General features: G+C 50.6%; 1 protein-coding gene across 1 annotated transcript; it reads right to left on the bottom strand.

The window, feature by feature from the left end:
* Positions 1–29: 29 nt before the first annotated feature.
* glmp (glycosylated lysosomal membrane protein) lies at positions 30–9,384 on the bottom strand. The gene is made up of 6 exons (XM_072548951.1): positions 9,265–9,384; positions 5,931–6,200; positions 2,438–2,635; positions 1,579–1,797; positions 721–1,001; positions 30–448 (listed from the first exon to the last, which is right to left on the bottom strand). Exons 1-6 carry the CDS (start codon positions 9,352–9,354, stop codon positions 277–279), a joined length of 1,230 nt encoding a protein of 409 aa, XP_072405052.1. The 5' UTR covers positions 9,355–9,384; the 3' UTR covers positions 30–276.
* Between the last annotated feature and the right edge of the window lie 9,400 nt (positions 9,385–18,784).

Genomic DNA, 18,784 nt, shown 5'->3' with positions numbered 1-18,784 from the left:
GTAAAGTGGGACACTGTACCCACCCAGCCCCCCCCCCCACCACACTCCCAGGACAGGGACAGTGAGCACAGGGTTAGATATGAGTAAAGCTCCCTCTACACTCAGTGGAGCAGCCACAGTAAAGCAGTAACAGTTTAAACATTGTAAAAATGAGGTAAAAATGTCTGCAGGGTACATCCTGCAGTTTCAATGCACCTCCTGGACTATGGATGGACTGGAGGAGGTAGGAGACTGGTCAATGCAGAAGGTGGTGCAGTCTGTCAGGTTCCAGGGAGCCTAGTTGACGGGCTGGTAGAGAGTGGTGGTTCGTCTCCGGTGTATGATACAGACCGTCACTCCACCCAGCAACAGCAGCAAGACAGGCAACCCCAAGGCTACAGTCATGATCACTATCACCAGGACAGAGAACCGCTCCTGGGGAGGCTCCCCGTGTCCAATCAGAGCCGACCTGGGGGGATGGACAGAGGGTCAGAGGTTAAACATGAACACACAGAAGGGGCCATGAGACCCTGCCCACCGACACAGTGCCCGACCCCAAGGGACACGGCGCACGGGTCGGAGATACACGTCACCCAGCCCAGAGGCACCCCGAACCCAGCCTGGCAGCACCCCACAGCTCCCTCCTGACGGTGCCAGAACGCGGCCCAGATTTCGAGCCCTCCGTTTGAGCGGGTTCCCCTCAGGCCCCTTCCCTCCATCGCTCCCCTCGGCCCAGCTCACCAGCGGATGTGCCTCCCAGGTTCATAGAGCCCCCTGTCTGGCCCGCCAAAGGAGATGTTCATGGCTGCCAGGCGGGGTCCCCCGGGCAGCGGGGCACCGTAGAAGGCGTAGGCAAGGCTGAAGGCCGGCAGGCTGTGGTTGCGGCCCGGCTGCAGGCCGTACTGGCGGGCGGGCACCGAGTTGGCCAGCGAGGGATGCTGGGAAGTGTAGGCCACTGGCTTCCATTGGAGGAAGCTGGCAATCGTACTCCCATTCTCGCCCAGCGCTACCAGCTGATCCATCTGGGCAGGGGTAGGAGAAAAACAACAAGAGGTTAGAGTTTGCTAACCATGGTACAGCGAGAGCGAGAGCGATGAATCTACCATGCCTGCCTCTATCACTGCTGGCAATGCGTTCCACCCTCTGTGTGAGGTACTTGCTGCGTGTATCCCCCTTAAACTTTCCACCTCTCACCTTGAAAGCGTGACCTCTCGTTATTGAATCCTTTACCCTGGGAAAAAGCTGGTCTCTATCCACCCCTGCCTATACCCTTCATGATTTTGCAACCCTCAATCTCCTTTTCTCTAATGAAAACAATCCTAACCTACTCGCTCTCTCTTCACAGCGAGCACCTTCCATACCAGGCAACACCCTCGGAAATCTTCTCTGCCCCCTCTCCAAAGCGTCCACATCCTTTTGGTAATGTGGCACCCAGACCCAGACCCAGACACGTCAGAAAACCAGGAGGAGGGGGTGCCCTCCAATGATCTCATTGCGAGGGGGTTGGAGGGTTGTTCTGCTACAGGGGGCATTACGGTTTGGCTGCGGAGGCTGAGGGGGGGGGGGGGGGGGAGGGGGGGGGAGGGGGGGGAGGATCACCTGGAAGATGCTGGGGGTGTACTCATCGTCAATGCTGTGGTGCAGTCTGAGCTCAGGACGGGCCCCCAGGCCCTCCAGGGTGAACAGCTCCAGGGCGAAGCGAGAGTGGTTCCCCCGGGGGGCCACCCCGTCGATGAGGAACTCCAGCCGCGAGCTGTTGGCCGTGTGCAGGAGGCGCGGTAACTCCATGTCCCGGCCTGTGTCCTCAAAGGCCGCTATCTGGGAACAACAACCAAACAAACAGCCAATCAACATGGAGCCCTGTCTCTGCTCGACATACTCCCAGGACAACATTAGATACAGAATCAAGCTCCCTCTACACTGCTCACCCCGAACTCTCCCAGAGACAGTGACAGCATGGGGTTAGTTACAGGATAAAGCTCCCTCGACACTGCCCCCCCCCCCCAATCAAACACTCCCAGCGACAGGGACAGCACAGGGTTAGATACAGAGTAAAGCTTCCTCTACACTGTCCCCCCCATCAAACACTCCCAGGGACAGGGACAGCACGGGGTTAGATACAGAGTAAAGCTTCCTCTACACTGCCCCCCCATCAAACACTCCCAGGGACAGGGACAGCACAGGGTTAGATACAGAGTAAAGCTTCCTCTACACTGCTTCCCTCATCAAACACTCCCAGGACAGTGAGAAATACAGAGTCAAGCTCCCTCTATACTGCTCAACCCAAACTCTCCCAGAGACAGAGACAGCACAGGGTTAGATACAGAGTCAAGAAAGGCAGTGTTTTACCCCCCCCACCCCCCCTCCACCCACTCCCCGGGAACATGCTGGACAGAGCGGGTGGCGGGGAAGGTGCAGGGGACAAGTCAGAAGAGAAGCAGCCGGCCCGCGCACGTACCCGGAAGGTGAAGCTCCCATTGCCGAACAGCTGGTCGCTGGCGTTGCGGCCGCAGAGCTGGGCAGTCAGGCGGCGGGGGTCCAGGGTGGCATTGACATTGTCCCAAGAAAGCTCCTCCAGCTGGTACGCTGGGTAGAAGCTGCTTGCCGGCACCCGAGAGATATCGGCCACGTTGCCCGCGTCATCGTACTCTAACACCTGCGGAGGCAAACAGCCAGAAATCAAACCGGGGGTCCAACGGTGGGCTGTCTGATCGCTGATGGGGGGGCCCCTGCTGAACCAAACGCACTACCACCCCCAAGTATCCCACACCTGCCCCCCTGTGCAAAGTCTTGGTGCCTGGTGATATGGACCAGGCCCGACCCCCCACCCACCCCACCAAAGTGCTTGGGGCCAGTGCACTTCATGAAGGAACAGAGAATGTGGCGTCTGTTTCGCTGACACAGGGTTGGCAGGAAGGTGGGGGCTGGGGTGGCCAATGAGGGCAGGGGCACAGCTAAAAATGGAACACGAGGAAAGTCACCCAGACCCCGGGGTGGGAATGGAAGGGAACAGGGAGGAAGAGAGCGATCCAGACTTGGGAGGACACCACCCCCCCTTACTGTCCAGGTGGGGGCAGCAATGCGGCCATGGGGGTCTGGAGCCACCTGTTGGCACAGACTGGGCATGGGTGGCAGATTGAGGAAGAGATAGGGAGAGGGTGTAGGGGTTGACGGAGATAGGGAGGTGGTGTAGGGGGCTGGAGGAGGTGACAGAGATTGGGGGGCGGGAGGGCTGTAGAGAACAGTATGCGTCTGCGTTGGAACTGGTTTGGAAAGCAGGGTACAAGAGTGCGTCAATAATTTCCTTGAACTGCTTGTTCGGCAGCGTCACTGGTAGCAACTGGCTCCCCCCCCCCCACAAACCCCAGTCAGAGGCCCCGAGGTCAGGCACAGCCCAGTCTGCCAACACAGCCCCTGATAACTGAGCAAACACTCACCAAGGCTTCTACCTTATCGACTTGACTAAACAAGGCCATTCAAAGCTGCCTTCTCTGACCATTGGACTGTTCTGGGAACCCTCTCCCGGGGTATCCTGCCCTGGGTGACGCTAAGCTGCAGTGGCTATACAAATGCAGCACTCCCGATTAGCCTAGGGGCCCCACACTACTTTGCCCTATATTCATTTGTGGGACACGGGCATGGCTGGCTGGGCCCAGTATTGTATTGCCCACCTTGAGAACGCGAGGGGGTGAGCTGTCTTTTTGCATCACTGCAGTTTACCCGCAGTGGGGTGACCCACAATGCCCCTCAGGGAGGGAGCCTGGCTGCAGTGGGTCTTGGAGATGGTACACACTGCTGTGACTGAGCATCGGTGAAGGGGGGAGCAGGGATGTCTGCGGATGTGGTGCCAATCAATGGGGGGGGGGGGGGGGCGGCTGCTTTGTTTCGGATGGTGTCGAGCTTCTAGACTTTTATTGGCGCTGTGCCCCACCCCCAGCCAGGGCAAGTGGCCAATTTCCTTATGCCCCTGACTTGTGCCTCTTCAATAGTGGGACAGACATGGGGGTTGGGCAAGGGGGGGGGGGCCGCGGTGGGGTGAGCGACTTACTACAGGATTCCCAGTCTCCGAACTGCTCTGGTGCCAGTGTTTATATTGGCTGGGGCCAGTTCAGTTTCTGATCAACAGTAATTCCCCAGGATATTGATAGTGGGAGAGGGGGAAATGAGTGATGGTAACACCATTGAACGTCAAGGGGACAATGGTTAGATTTGCTAAACAACATGGTTGCAAATTTGCAGCTAAGAAAACATTGTGCCTAACAGCTACCTCACTCTGTACAAAACAGAGAACTAGATATTGCGGTATTGAAGAATCTGACAGACCTTGTTCAGGTACCTGAGTGTAACCTTTTACCTCAGAGTCCTCGCACAGCACCATGCCTTGAGTGATCAGAGGTAAGACTGACCACGAGACCTTTGACATACAAGTGCTATTGAGGCTCAGTTGGGGAGGTAGTGACCCTGGCGGTGTTATCGCTGGACTGTTAACCCAGCTCACCCTCTGGGGTTCAATTCCCGCCATGGCCAATGTTGGAATTTGAATTCAACAGAAAATGCAGAATTAAGAGTCTAAGGATGACCATTGTTGGGGGAAAACCCATTTGCTTCATTAATGTCCTTTAGGGCCTTACCTGGTCAGGCCCTAGATGACTCCAGACCCAAAGCAATATGGTTGTCTACAGGGAGAACTAGCCATTTGGAGACAGAACTGGCTCAAAGGTAGAAGACAGAGGGTGGTGGTGGAGGGTTGTTTTTCAGACTGGAGGTCTGTGACCAGTGGAGCGCCACAAGGATCGGTGCTGGGTCCACTACTTTTCCTCATTTGTATAAATGATTTGGATGCGAGCATAAGAGGTACAGTTAGTAAGTTTGTAGATGACACTAAAATTGGAGGTGTAGTGGACAGTGAAGAGGGTTACCTCAGATTACAACAGGATCTGGACCAGATGGGCCAATGGGCCGAGAAGTGACAGATGGAGTTTAATTCAGATAAATGAGAGGTGCTTCATTTTGGGAAAGCAAATCTTAGCAGGACTTATACACTTCATGGTAAGGTCCTAGGAAGTCTTGCTGAACAAAGAGACCTTGGAGTGCAGGTTCATAGCTCCTTGAAAGTGGAGTTGCAGGTAGATAGGATAGTGAAGGTGGTGTTTGGAATGATTTCCTTTATTGGTCAGAGTATTGAGTACAGGAGTTGGGAGGTCATGTTGCGGCTGTACAGGACATTGGTTAGTCCACTGTTGGAATATTGTGTGCAATTCTGGTCTCCTTCCTATCGGAAAGATGTTGTGAAACTTGAAAGGGTTCAGAGAAGATTTACAAGGATGTTGCCAGGGTCGGAGGATTTGAGCTACAGAGGGAGGCTGAACAGGATGGGCCTGTTTTCCCTGGAGCGTCGGAGGATGAGGGGTGACCTTATAGAGGTTTACAAAATCATGAGGGGCATGGATAGGGTAAATAGGCAAAGTCTTTCCCCCAGGATGGTGGAGAACTAGAGGGACATAGGTTTAGGGTGAGAGGGGAAAGATATAAAAGAGACCTAAGGGGCAACTTTTTCCACACAGAGGATGGTACGTGTATGGAATGAGCTGCCAGAGGAAGTGGTGGAGGCTGGTACAATTGCAACATTTAAGAGGCATTTGGATGGGTATATGAATAGGAAGGGTTTGGAGGGATATGGACCGGGTGCTGGCAGGTGGGACTAGATTAGGTGGGGATATCTGGTTGGCATGGACGGGTTGGACCGAAGGGTCTGTTTCCATGCTGTAGATCTCTATGACTCTTAACTGCCCTGTGGGGTAATTAGGGTTTGGGCAATAAATGATGGGTCCAGGCAGTGACACTCCCTCCCCACCCCAGGCACAGAGGTGAGGGGAGGGAGATAACACTAAACGGTCGCTGCGGTTTCACACCAGACAGGACTGCATTTGCGTGGCGACCCAGTAACCCACCCGGGAGAAAATGACAGCGGCAGAGTGGACGACAGCCTCGGCTGGCTCGACATGCACAGCGTTGGAGGGGTCCCGCTGCTCCAGGCGAGTCCAGTTGATGTGCAGGGAGCTGTTGGGGCTGCTGGTGTAGACCAGCAGGACGGTGGGTGCCCCCAGGGTGCTCCACAGGTAGTGGATGGTGTCGCTGGATCCGACCGCCCGCACGTGCAGGACATTGGGAGAGGGCTCAACCCGTCGGGTACTTCGTCCTGGATTATACTCGAAGGAAACCTGAGGGGAAGAGAGAGACAAGGAAGGGGGCGGGGGGGGGTGGGGGGAAAGAGAGGAAGAGACAAGGAAGGGGGGAGACAGAGAGACACACACACACACACGAAAAAAAAGAGACCAATATTATCACCAACAGATTCCAACGCGTCTGCAACCAGAGTTTGGAGACTGCCATCGGTGCCAATTCCCTTCACCCGTCTCTAATTGGCACATGGGCAAGGTCCCACCCTGAATATGGGCATCCCTTCACAGACCCACTAAGGCAGGAGTTAGTACATTATTCCAAAGTTTACCAGGAGAGAGGGGAATCAGATCAGCCAGGATCATGCTCACATACTTGAGGGGCTTCAACAAAACAAAAAATTCATTCAATCGAAGGTGGAAGTGGCGACCGCCCGTCCCTAATTGCCCCAAGGGGCAGTTAAGAGTCAACCACATTGCTGCTGGTCTGGAGTTCACGTGTAGACTAGACCAGGTAAGGATGGCAGTTCCCTTCCCTAAAGGACATCAGGGAACCGGATGGGTTTTTCCCCGACACGGATTCACGGCCAGTAAGCTTCCAATCCCGGATTTCCGATCCCTCGGCCGTGGCCGGATTCAAATCCAGGTCCCCAGAATGTTACCTGGATCTCGGGTTCAACAGTCCAGTGATAAGACCACCAGGCCTTTGGGGGTGGGGGGGGGGGGGCGGGCACGGTGGCTCAATGGTTAGCACCACTGCCTCTCAGCGCCAGGGACCCAGGTTCAGTTCCAGCCTCGGACAAACGTCTGTATGGAGTTTGCACATCCTTCCCCCACGTACACGAGGGTTTCCTCCCACAACCTAAAAATGTGCAGGGTGGGAAGTGGGCCCGTAGAGTCCAGAGATATGCAGGTTAGGGTGGATCGGCCATGGGAAGTGGGCCCGTAGTAATCAGGGAGGTGTAGGAGAGGTGCATTAGTCAGGGGTAAATGTAGGGGGAATGGGTCTGGGTGGGTTACTCTTTGAAGGGTTGGCATGGGCTTGTTGGGCCCAAAGTCCTGTTTCCACACCGTAGGGAATCTATATTAAAAAACCATTGACTCCCTTTAGGAGTCTACTCACTCTTTTGGCTTCATCTCTTCACATTCGACCCAGAGAGTCAACCTGGAGCAACCAGAAGGGGGTAGCGTTGGGGTGGCAGTAGAGACGTGCCTGGGTAATCAGAGGGCAAGTGGGTGTGTTGGCAGAGATGTCCCTGCGGAATACCGTGATCCAATTCCACCCCCCCCCCCATTTCCCAGACCACTCAGCCCGGGCGCCCCGTGCTGTTTCCCTTCAGACCACCCCTTCCCACCATCGGTCCAATTCCCCACCCCGTTCCTTATAAATTGGCAAGAGGCTGCCCAACTCATCCATCACACCATACAGTCAGCACCCACCAGACCCATTTCACCACAGGAGGGTGACCTTTGACAATTAGCATGGCCAATCCACCCTAACCTACACATCCCTGGGCACTGTGGGACAATTTAGCACAGCCAATCCACCCTAACCTGCACACCCTTGGGCACTACAGGACAATTTAGCACGGCCAATCCACCCTAACCTGCACATGTTTGGACTGTGGGAGGAAACCCACGCAGACACGGGGAGAATGTGCAAACTCCACACAGACGATCTGCCCAAGGCTGGAATCGAACCTGGGTCCCTGGTGCTGAGGGGGCAGCAGTGCTAACCACTGAGCCACCGTGCCACCAATTAGGAATGGGGCAAGAACAGTCCAATAAATAATACCCATGAAAGAATACATTAAAAAGTCAATAACGCCTTCAGTGGGAATCCAGTCACTCTCCCCTCAGTTCCCTTACCCCCCTCCCCCCCCCCCCCCACTCCACCCCAAACTTAATATCACAACAGAACACCAAATGAGCTGTATACCTTGTACCCTGCACAACTGGAGAGAGAGGAGTAAGATTTAAAAGGGATATAAGGGTCAACTTTTTTCACACAGAAGGTGGTGCATGTGTGGAGTGAGCTTCAAGAGCTGGTGGAGAAGGCTGGTACAATTACAACATTTGGAAGGCATCTGGATGGGGACATGGAATAGAGGGATATGGGCCAAGCGCTGGCAAATGGGACTACACGGATTTGGGGTATCTGGCCAGCATGGGTGAATTGGACCGAAAGGTCTGTTTCCACATTGCTTGACGCTATCACTTACACATTACATGTATATACACACACACACAGTTCCAACTAATGACTACTGGCAGACTCCCATTAAAACCAAGCCCTCTTATTAGATTAGATTAGTGTGGAAACAGGCCCTGCGGCCCAACAAATCCACACTGACCCGCCGAAGTGTAACCCACCCAGACGCCTACATTTACCCCTTCACCTAACACTACGGGCAATTTAGTATGTCCAATTCACCTAACCTGCACATTTTTGGACTGTGGGAGGAAACCCACGCAGACACAGGGGGAAGAATGTGCAAACTCCACATTCAGTTCGCCTGAGGCAGGAATTGAACCCAGGTCTCAGGTGCTGTGAAGCAGCAGTGCTAACCACTGTGCCAATCTCACTCACAAGAGGGGTCACCAACCTTGCAGGGGAAACAAACCAGGTAGCAGCCAAGAAGGGGGCACCCATCAGCCAAGTGACACTGAGTCTGACCCTTCACCCAGGTGGGTGGGTGAGGGGGGGGGGGGGGTGGAAAGAGAGATGAAAAAGTTAAAAACGAGGGAACACAGCTTGTTGGAAAGCCACAGGTAGGGGGGGGGGGGGGGGGGGAGAAGACAGAAAAGTGAGGAGTTGCAGCAGCAGACAAGGGGCTAGCAGAGGCGCCGCGGGCCGAACGTCCTCCTCGCCTGAGCAGGGAAACTTCCAGCCCCTCCCAACAAGACATACAAAAAAAAACCAGAAGTTCAAGAGATGAGAGGATGCCCTTTAATTCACAGGAAGGAGTCAATGTGAAACCAAGAGGAGATGAGGGTGGGAGAGTTAACAGGCAAAGAAATACTGCGAGGTTAAATAAAAAAAAAACCTCTGCTTTCAGCTCACCGGGATCCCCAAAGCCCCCCTCCCCAGGCTCCCCACCTTTACCTTTCTGTGGGAGTCGGACCTGGAGCCCCTCACCAGTTCCGGGAAGACTGTAACAAACCAACAAAGTAGCAATGAAACTGACACATCCATGTCTGTCCCATTCAGATCAGCTGACCGCGATCAGCTGACTCCCCCTCTTAAAGGCGCAGGCCGCCCGCCCTCTTAAAGGCATACGCTCCCGCCATCTCCTCTTAAAGGCGCAGGCACCCAAACTGAGGCCAGAAAAGTAGCAGAGATCTGAACAATAAACTGCGCTAGCCACCGCCGCCTGGCTTCGATTCCCCCCTCGGGCGACTGTCTGTGTGGAGTTGACACACTCTTCCCCCGTGTCTGCGTGGGTTTCCTCTGGGTGCTCCGGTTTCCTCCCACAGTCCAAAGATGTGCAGGTCAGGGTGGATTGGCCGTGGTAAACTGCCCCATCATTTGCGATTTTTTTTGAGAAGGTTTGCTTTAGGTTACATTACTTAACAGTGTGGAAACAGGCCCTTCGGCCCAGCAAGTCCACACCGACCCTCCGAAGCACAACCCACCCAGTTACGTTTACCTCTTCACCTAACACTACGGGCAATTTAGCACGGCCGATTCACCTAACTGCACATTTTTGGACTGTGGGAGGAAACCAGAGCACCCGGAGGAAACCCACGCAGACACGGGGAGAATGTGCAAACTTCACACAGAGAGTCGCCTGAGGCGGGAATTGAACCCGGGTCTCTGGTGCTGTGAGGCAGCACTGTGCCATTTTAATAGAGTGATGCGTACTTAGAGTCATAGTCATAGAGATGTATAGCATGGAAACAGACCCTTTGGTCCAACCTGTCCACACCGACCAGATATCCCAACCCAATCTAGTCCCACCTGCCAGCACCCGGCCCATATCCCTCCAAACCCTTCCTATTCATATACCCATCCAGATGCCTCTTAAATGTTGCAATTGTACCAGCCTCCACCACTTCCTCTGGCAGCTCATTCCATACACGCACCACCCTCTGTGTGAAAAAGTTGCCCTTAGGTCTCTTTTATATCTTTCCCCTCTCACCCTAAATCTATGCCCTCTAGTTCTGGATTCCCTGACCCCAGGGAAAAGACTTTGCCTATTTACCCTATCTATGCCCCTCATAATTTTGTAAACCTCTATAAGGTCACCCTCAGCCTCTGACGCTCCAGGGAAAACAGCCCCAGCCTGTTCAGCCTCTCCCTGTAGCTCAAATCCTCCCACCCTGGCAACATCCTTGTAAATCTTTTCTGAACCCTTTCAAGTTTCACAACATCTTTCCGATAGGAAGGAGACCAGAATTGCACGCAATATTCCAACAGTGGCCTAACCAATGTCCTGTACAGCTGCACCATGACCTCCCAACTCCTGTACTCAATACTCTGACCAATAAAGGAAAGCATACCAAACGCCATCTTCCCTGTCCTATCTACCTACCTCAATTTCTTGTCAGATGTGGGAGGTTAAAGAGAGTTTAAGGGTTACTGCGGATTATATCTGCTGTAAATGCTGTTGGCTGCGAATCTTATCAGATCGAGTGGTTCGGTTGGAGAGACAGATAGAAGCGATGAGGAATTTGCAACAGCAACACTATGTGATGGATGGCAGTTGTAGGAAGGGGGGAATGTCTCAGATACAGTCACATAGATGGGTTAACTCCAGAAAGGGTAAGAGAGGTAGGCACCGAGTGCAGGAGCTTTCTGTGGCTATACGCATTTCAAACAGGTATGCTGTTTTGGAAAATGTAGGGGGTGATGGATTCTCAGGGGAACGTAGCACAAACAGCCAAGTTTCTGGTATTCAGACTGGTTCTAATGCAACGAGGGGTACATCAGCCTCCAAGAGATCAATTGTGTTAGGGGATTCTCTCATCTGAGGTACAGACGTTTCTGTGGCAAGCAGCGAAAAAGTTTGTTTCCCTGGTGCCAGGATCAAGGATGTCTCAGAGAGGGTGCAGAATGTTCTCACGGGGGAGAGGGGCCAGTAAGAGATCATTGTCCACATTGGAACCAACAACACAGGAAGGGAAAATGTCGAGATTCTGAAGGGAGATGACAGAGAGTTAGGCAGGAATTTAAAAAGGAGGTCCTCAAGGGTAGTAATATCTGGATTATTCCTGGTGCTATGAGTTAGTGAGGGCAGGAATAGGAGGATAGAGCAGATGAATGCATGGCTGAGGAGCTGGTGTATAGGAGAAGGATTCACATTTTTCGATCATTGGAATCTCTTTTGGGGTAGAAGTGACCTGTACAAGAAGGACAGATTGCACCTAAATTGGAAGGGGACTAATATACTGGCAGGGAAATTTGATAGAGCTGCTTGGGAGGATTTAAACTAGTAAGGTGGGGGGATGGGACCCAGGGAGATAGTGAGGAAAGAGATCAATCTGAGACTGGTACAGATGAGAACAGAAGTGAGTCAAACAGTCAGGGCAGGCAGGGACAAAGTCGGACTAATAAATTACACTGCATTTATTTCACTGCAAGGGGCCTAACAGGGAAGGCAGGTGAACTCAGAGCATGGTTAGGAACATGGGACTGGGATATCATAGCAATTACAGAAACATGGCTCAGGGATGGGCAGGACTGGCAGCTTAATGTTCCAGGATACAAATGCTACAGGAAGGATAGAAAGGGAGGCAAGAGAGGAGGGGGATTGGCATTTTTGATAAGGGATAGCATTACAGCTGTGCTGAGGGAGGATATTCCCGGAAATACATCCAGGGAAGTTATTTGGGTGGAACTGAGAAATAAGAAAGGGATTGTATTATAGACCCCCCATTAGTCAGAGGGAAATTGAGAAACAAAGGAGATCTCAACATCAGTAAGAATAATAGGGTGGTTATGGTAGACTGTCAAGGGTTTAGATGGAGAGGAATTCGTTAAATGTGTACAAGACAAGTTTTTGATTCAGTACGTGGATGTACCTACTAGAGAAGATGCAAAACTTGACCTACTCTTAGGAAACAAGACAGGGCAGGTGACTGAGGTGTCAGTGGGGGAGCACTTTGGGGCCAGCGACCATAATTCTATTAGATTTAAAATCGTGATGGAAAAGGACTAAAAGGTGAAGTTTTAAATATGAGAAAGGCCAATTTTGATGGTATTAGGCAAGAACTTTCAAAAGCTGATTGGAGGCAGATGTTCGCAGGTAAAGGGACGGCTGGAAAATGGGAAGCCTTCAGAAATGAGATAACCAGAATCCAGAGAAAGTATATTCCTGTCAGGGTGAAAGGGAAGGCTGGTAGGTATAGGGAATGTTGGATGACTAAAGAAATTGAGGGTTTGGTTAAGAAAAAGAAGGAAGCATATGTCAGGTATAGACAGATTGAGTGAATCCTGAGAAGAGTATAAAGGAAGTAGGAGTATACTTAAGAGGGAAATCAGGAGGGCAAAAAGGGGACATGAGATAGCTTTGGCAAATAGAGTTAAGGAGAATCCAAAGAGTTTTTACAAATACATTAAGGACAAAAGGGTTACTAGGGAGAGAATAGGGCCCCTCAAAGATCAGCAAGGTGGCCTTTGTATGGAGCCGCAGAAAATGGGGGAGGATACTAAATGAGTATTTCGCATCAGTATTTACTTTGGAAAAAGATATGGAAGATATAGACTGTAGGGAAATAGATGGTGACATCTTGTGAAATGTCCAGATTACAGAGGAGGAAGTGCTGGATGCTGGGAAGCTAGAGAAGTGATTGCTGGGCCTCTTGCTGAGATATTTGTATCATCGATAGTCACAGATGAGCTGCCAGAAGACTGGAAGTTGGCTAATGTGGTGCCACTGTTTAAGAAAGGTGGTAAAGACATGCCAGGGAACTATAGACCAGTGAGCCTGACCTTGGTGGTGGGCAAGTTGTTGGAGGGAATCCTATGGACAGGATGTACATGTATTTGGAAAGGCAAGGACTTATTACTGATAATCAACATGGCTTTGTGCGTGGGAAATCATGTCTCACAAACTTGATTGAGTTTTTTTGGGATGTAACAAAGAAGATTGATGAGGGCAGAGCGGTAGTTGTGAGCTATATGGACTTCAGTAAGGCGTTTGACAAGGTTCCCCATGGGAGACTGATTAGCAAGGTTAGATCTCATGGAATACAGGGTAACTAGAAATTTGGATACAGAACTGGCTCAAAGGTAGAAGACAGAGGGTGGTGGTGGAGGGTTGTTTATCAGACTGGAGGCTTGTGACCAGTGGAGTGCCACAAGGATCGGTGCTGGGTCCTCTACTTTTTGGCATTTACATAAATGATTTGGATGTGAAGATAAAAGGTATAGTTAGTAAGTTTGCAGATGACACCAAAATTGGAGGTGTAGTGGACAGCGAAGAGGGTTATCTCAGATTACAACAGGATCTGGACCAGATGGGCCAATGGGCTGAGAAGTGGCAGATGGTGTTTAATTCAGGTAAATGCGAGGTGCTGCATTTTGGGAAAGCAAATCTTAGCAGGACTTATACACTTAATGGTAAGGTCCTAGGGAGTGTCGCTGAACAAAGAGACCTTGGAGTGCAGGTTCATAGCTCCTTGAAAGTGGAGTCGCAGGTCGATAGGATAGTGAAGAAGGCGTTTGGTATGCTTTCCTTTGTTGGTCAGAGTGTTGAGTACAGGAGTTGGGAGGTCATGTTGCGGCTGTACAGGACATTGGTTAGGCCACTGTTGGAATATTGCGTGCAATTCTGGTCTCCTTCCTATCGGAAAGATGATGTGAAACTTGAAAGGGTTCAGAAAAGATTTACAAAGATGTTGCCAGGGTTGGAGGATTTGAGCTCTAGGGAGAGGCTGAACAGGCCGGGGCTGTTTTCCTTGGAGCGTCAGAGGCTGAGGGTGACCTTATGGAGATTTATAAAATTATGAGGGGGCATGGATAGGGTAAATAGGCAAAGTCTTTTCCCTGGGGTGGAGGAGTCCAGAACTAGAGGGCATAGGTTTAAGGTGAGAGGGGAAAGATATAAAAGAGACCTAAGGGGCAACATTTTCACACAGAGGGTGGTACTTGTATGGAATGAGCTGCCAGAGGATGTGGTGGAGGCTGGTACAGTTGCAACATTTAAAAGGCATTTGGATGGGTATATGAATAGGAAGGGTTTGGAGGGATATGGGCCGGGTGCTGGAAGGTGGGACTAGATTGGGCTGGGATATCTGGTCGGCATGGACAGGTTGGACCGAAGGGTTCTGTTTTCATGCTATACATCTCTATGACTCTATCTCAGGTTAAGGTTGCAAGTTTGCTCACTGAACTGGAAGGTTTGTTATCAAATGTTTCGTCACCACGCTGGGTAACATCATCAGTGAGCCTCTGGTGAAGCGCTGGTGTTCTGTCCCCTTTTCTATTTATGTGTCTTGGTCTGTTACAGTGGGTGATATCATTTCCGGTTCTTTTTCTCATTGGTTGGTAAACGAGGTCCAAATTGTTCCGGTCTGAATGCCAGGCCTCTAGGAATCCCCGTTCATGGCTCTGTTTCGCCTGTCCTAGGATGGATTTGCTGTCCCAGTTAAAAAGGTGTCCTTCTCCGGTTGTGTCTTTTGGTGGCTAGTTGGTGTTCGTGTATCCTGGTGGCTAGTTTCTTGCCTGTCTGTCCCATATAGGAAGGAGACCAGAATTGCACTGTCAGAATATTGCATGCAATTCTGGTCTCCTTCCTCTTGGAAGGGTGTTGTGAAACTTGAAAGGATTTGTAAGGAAGTTGCCAGGGTTGGAGGATTTGAGCTACAGGGAGAGGCTTAATAGGCTGGGACTGTTTTCCCTGGAGCGTCGAAGGCTAATCTTATAGAGGTTTACAAAATTATGAGGGGCATGGATAGGGTAAATAGGCAAAATCTTTTCCCTGGGGTGGGGGAGTCCAGAACTAGAGGGCATAGGTTTAGGGTGAGAGGGGAAAGATATAAAAGAGACCTAAGGGGCAACCTTTTCACACAGAGGGTGGTACATGTATGGAATGAGTTGCCAGAGGAAGTGGTGGAGGCTGGTACAATTGCAACATTTAAGAGGCATTTGGATGGGTCTATGAATAGGAAGGGTTTGGGGGGATATGGGCCGGGTGCTGGCAGGTGGGACTAGATTGGGTTGGGATATCTGGTCAGCATGGACGGGTTAGACCGAAGGGTCTATTTCCGTGCTGTACATCTCTATGACTCTATGTTACAGTCCTTGCAGGGTATTTTGTAAATGACATTCGATTTGCCGGTTGTTGGTATAGGGTCCTTTAGGTTCATCAATAGCTGTTTGAGTGTGTTGGTAGCTTTGTGAGCTACCATGATGCCAAGGGGTCGGAGTAGTCTTACCAATACACTGAAACAGCTACTGATGAACCTTAAGGATCCTATACCAACATGAATATCATTTACAGAATACCCTGCAAGAACTGTAACAAACACTACATTGGACAGACAGGCAGAAAACTAGCCACCACCAACAAGCGAGACAGAACACCAGCGATTCACTGATGGTGTCACCCAGCATGGTGATGAAACGTCTGATAACAAAGTTACCAGCTCAGCGAGCAAACTTACAAGCTGTACAGGCTACGCGGGTTAGCTATGGGAAATGCAGGGTTACCGGGATGGGTTGCTGAGCCCAGGTGGGATGTTCTTCAGAAGGCCAGTATGGTCTCAATGGGCCGTACGGCCACTTTACGTACTGCAGGGATTCTACGAGTTTGGATCTGACGAGACTATTTTTACAAGGATGTTGCCAGGATTGGAGGATTTCAGCTATAGGGAGAGACTGAACAGGCTGGGGCTGGCACGTCGGAGGCAGAGGGCTGACCTTCTAGAAGTTTAAAAAATTATGAGGGGCATGGATAGGGTAAATAGACAAAGTCTGGGGTCGGGGAGTCCAGAACTAGGTTTAGGGTGAGAGGGGAAAGATATAAAATAGACCTAAGGGGCAACTTTTTCACACAAAGGGTGGTACGTGTATGCAATGAGCTGCAAGAAGAAGTGGTGGAGGCTGGTACAATTGCAATATTTAAAAGGTATTTGGATGGGTATATGAATAGGAAGGGTTTGGAGGGAAATGGGCCGGGTGCTGGCAGGTGGGACTAGATTGGGTTGGGATATCTGGTCGGCATGGACGGGTTGGACCGAAGGGTCTGTTTCCATGCTGTACATCTCTGTGACTCTATTCCTGTGGGAGGTTGAGATGTCAGTCTGAGATGTCACTCCTGATCTACAAATTAGGGAACGGTGCGGGGGGAGGGGGGTAGGTTTGACAGGACATGGGGGCATAGAAGCAATGTCGCTGCGCTGATGACCCAGATGGTTTGAATCCCAAATACAGCAGGTGGTACTCTTCAGGGAAGGAAATCTGCCATCTTTATGGAGTCTGGCCTACATGCGACTTCAGACCCACAGGAATATTGCTGATCCCATTGCACTCTGAAATAGCCCAAGTAAAACTCGCAATTCAAGGGGAAAATAGGGATGGGCAGTAAATCCTCCTGCGCTCTGTTTAAACTAAGGCTATAATGAGGTGATGGGTGACCTGGCAGACCCTAGTGACTGATTGCTGAGCAAGTTGATGACACCTTCCATCAGTTTACTGACGATCGAGAGTATACCGGTGGGGCGGCAATCGGTGCTCATTGCGGACAGGACGTACTTGGGCAACCTTCCATATTGTCAGATAGACATCGGTGTTGTAGCTGCACAGGAACAACTTGCCTGGGGGACACAGCTAGTTCTGGAGTTTTACTATTATCAGAATGTTGTCAAGATATCTACTAGTTTTTGCACTATACGTTATCTAGAGTCGTTCCTTGATATTCCGGAATGATAGGGATTGGCTAATGAATGGTTTTTACGATGTTAGGTGTCTCACGAGTGAAGATGGATCGCCACTCACATTTCTGGCTTAAGCTGGGCACAAATATTTCAGCCTTGACTTTTACACTGATGTGCTAAGCTCCATCATTGAGGATAGAAACATTCATTGAACCTCTATCTCGCCTGTTAGTTTCTGAACTGTCCAACACGATGACACAACAAACAGTGAGACAACGTATCGTACCCCTGATAACAAGGAAAAGACAAACACATAACCTCAACCCCAAGGAGAGGGAAGCACTAAAAGCACTAAGAAACGATAAGAACATAATCACACTACAAGCAGACAAAGGCAGAATGACGGTCATCCTGGACAAAGCAGAGTACATCCAAAAAGCGCAACAACTACTTGCAGATACCAACACCTACCAAAAGGGGGAGTTTGACCCCACCCCACAGCTCACCAATAGGGTAAACAATATACTGAGGAATCTACAAGAAAACGGACAGATAACCAGGTTTGACCTACAGAGAATGAAACCTGAAAGCAACAACACCCCCAGATTCTATGGACTACCTAAAGTGCACAGACCAGACATCCCACTCAGACTCATAGTATCACTACCAGGGACACCATCACACAAACTGGCTAAAGAACTACAGCAGAAACTGAAACATCTGATCAGCGGATCCAGACACTCTGTACAATCGACACAGGAATTCTTGGACATCATCAGAAATATACACATAGACAAGGAAGGAACTATGGTCTCAATCGATGTAACGGCACTGTTCACCTCTATCGACAAAACCCTAGCCAGAGAAACAATAGCCAACCTGCTGAACATACAGAACAGACAACAGGACGGTGAACCTATCAACAAAGACGGCATACTCAAACTAGTGGACCTGTGCCTCACAACACACTTCATATTCAACAACCAAATATATGAACAAATCAACGGCACACCCATGGGCTCACCCATCCCTGGACTCATAGCAGAAGCGGTAATGCAAAGGTTAGAACAAACAGTCTTACCGCAAATTCAACCCAAACTCTGGGTCAGATATGTGGGTGATACCTTTGTAATCATTAAAAACACAGAAATAGAGAACACACACCAGATCATCAATGCCACACTCACAGGAATCCAATTCATTAGAGAGGAAGAAAAGGACAACCAACTCCCATTCCTAGATGTGATGGTACAGAGAACACCTAACAGAGAATTCATCACAAAGGTATACAGGAAAGCCACACACACAGACCAAGTCCATGCAACACAAATCCCCAGCTCGGCGAACAGAACCACAGTAACGAGCACCCGAGCTACAAATCTTCTCCCAAACTGTGATGTATATATAACTGGATAAGCCAAGATGGGCGGTATGGTGGCTCAGTGGTTAGCACTGCTGCCTCACAGCACTAGGTTCAATTCCAGCCTCAGGTGACTGTGCGTGGAGTTTGCACATTCTCCCCGTGTCTGCGTGGGTCTCCTCTGGGTGCTCTAGTTTCCTCCCACAATCCAAAGATGTGCAGGCCAGGTGAATTGGCCATGCTAAATTGCCCATGGTGCTAGGTGTATTTGTCAGAGGGAAATGGGTCTGGGTGGGTTACTCTTCAGAGGGTTGGTGTGGACATGTTGGGCCAAAGGGCCGGTTTCCACACTGTAGGGAATCTAATCTAAAAAAAGACTGGAGAGCTTTGATTGTTAGTTGTGAGACTGCTTAGCCCTGTCCATCGCGTGATGCTTTCACACCTT

The sequence above is a fragment of the Chiloscyllium punctatum genome, chromosome 28, assembly GCF_047496795.1.
Source record: "Chiloscyllium punctatum isolate Juve2018m chromosome 28, sChiPun1.3, whole genome shotgun sequence".
Taxonomy (NCBI): Eukaryota; Metazoa; Chordata; class Chondrichthyes; order Orectolobiformes; family Hemiscylliidae; genus Chiloscyllium; species Chiloscyllium punctatum.
This window is presented reverse-complemented; position numbering and strand designations above follow the sequence as displayed.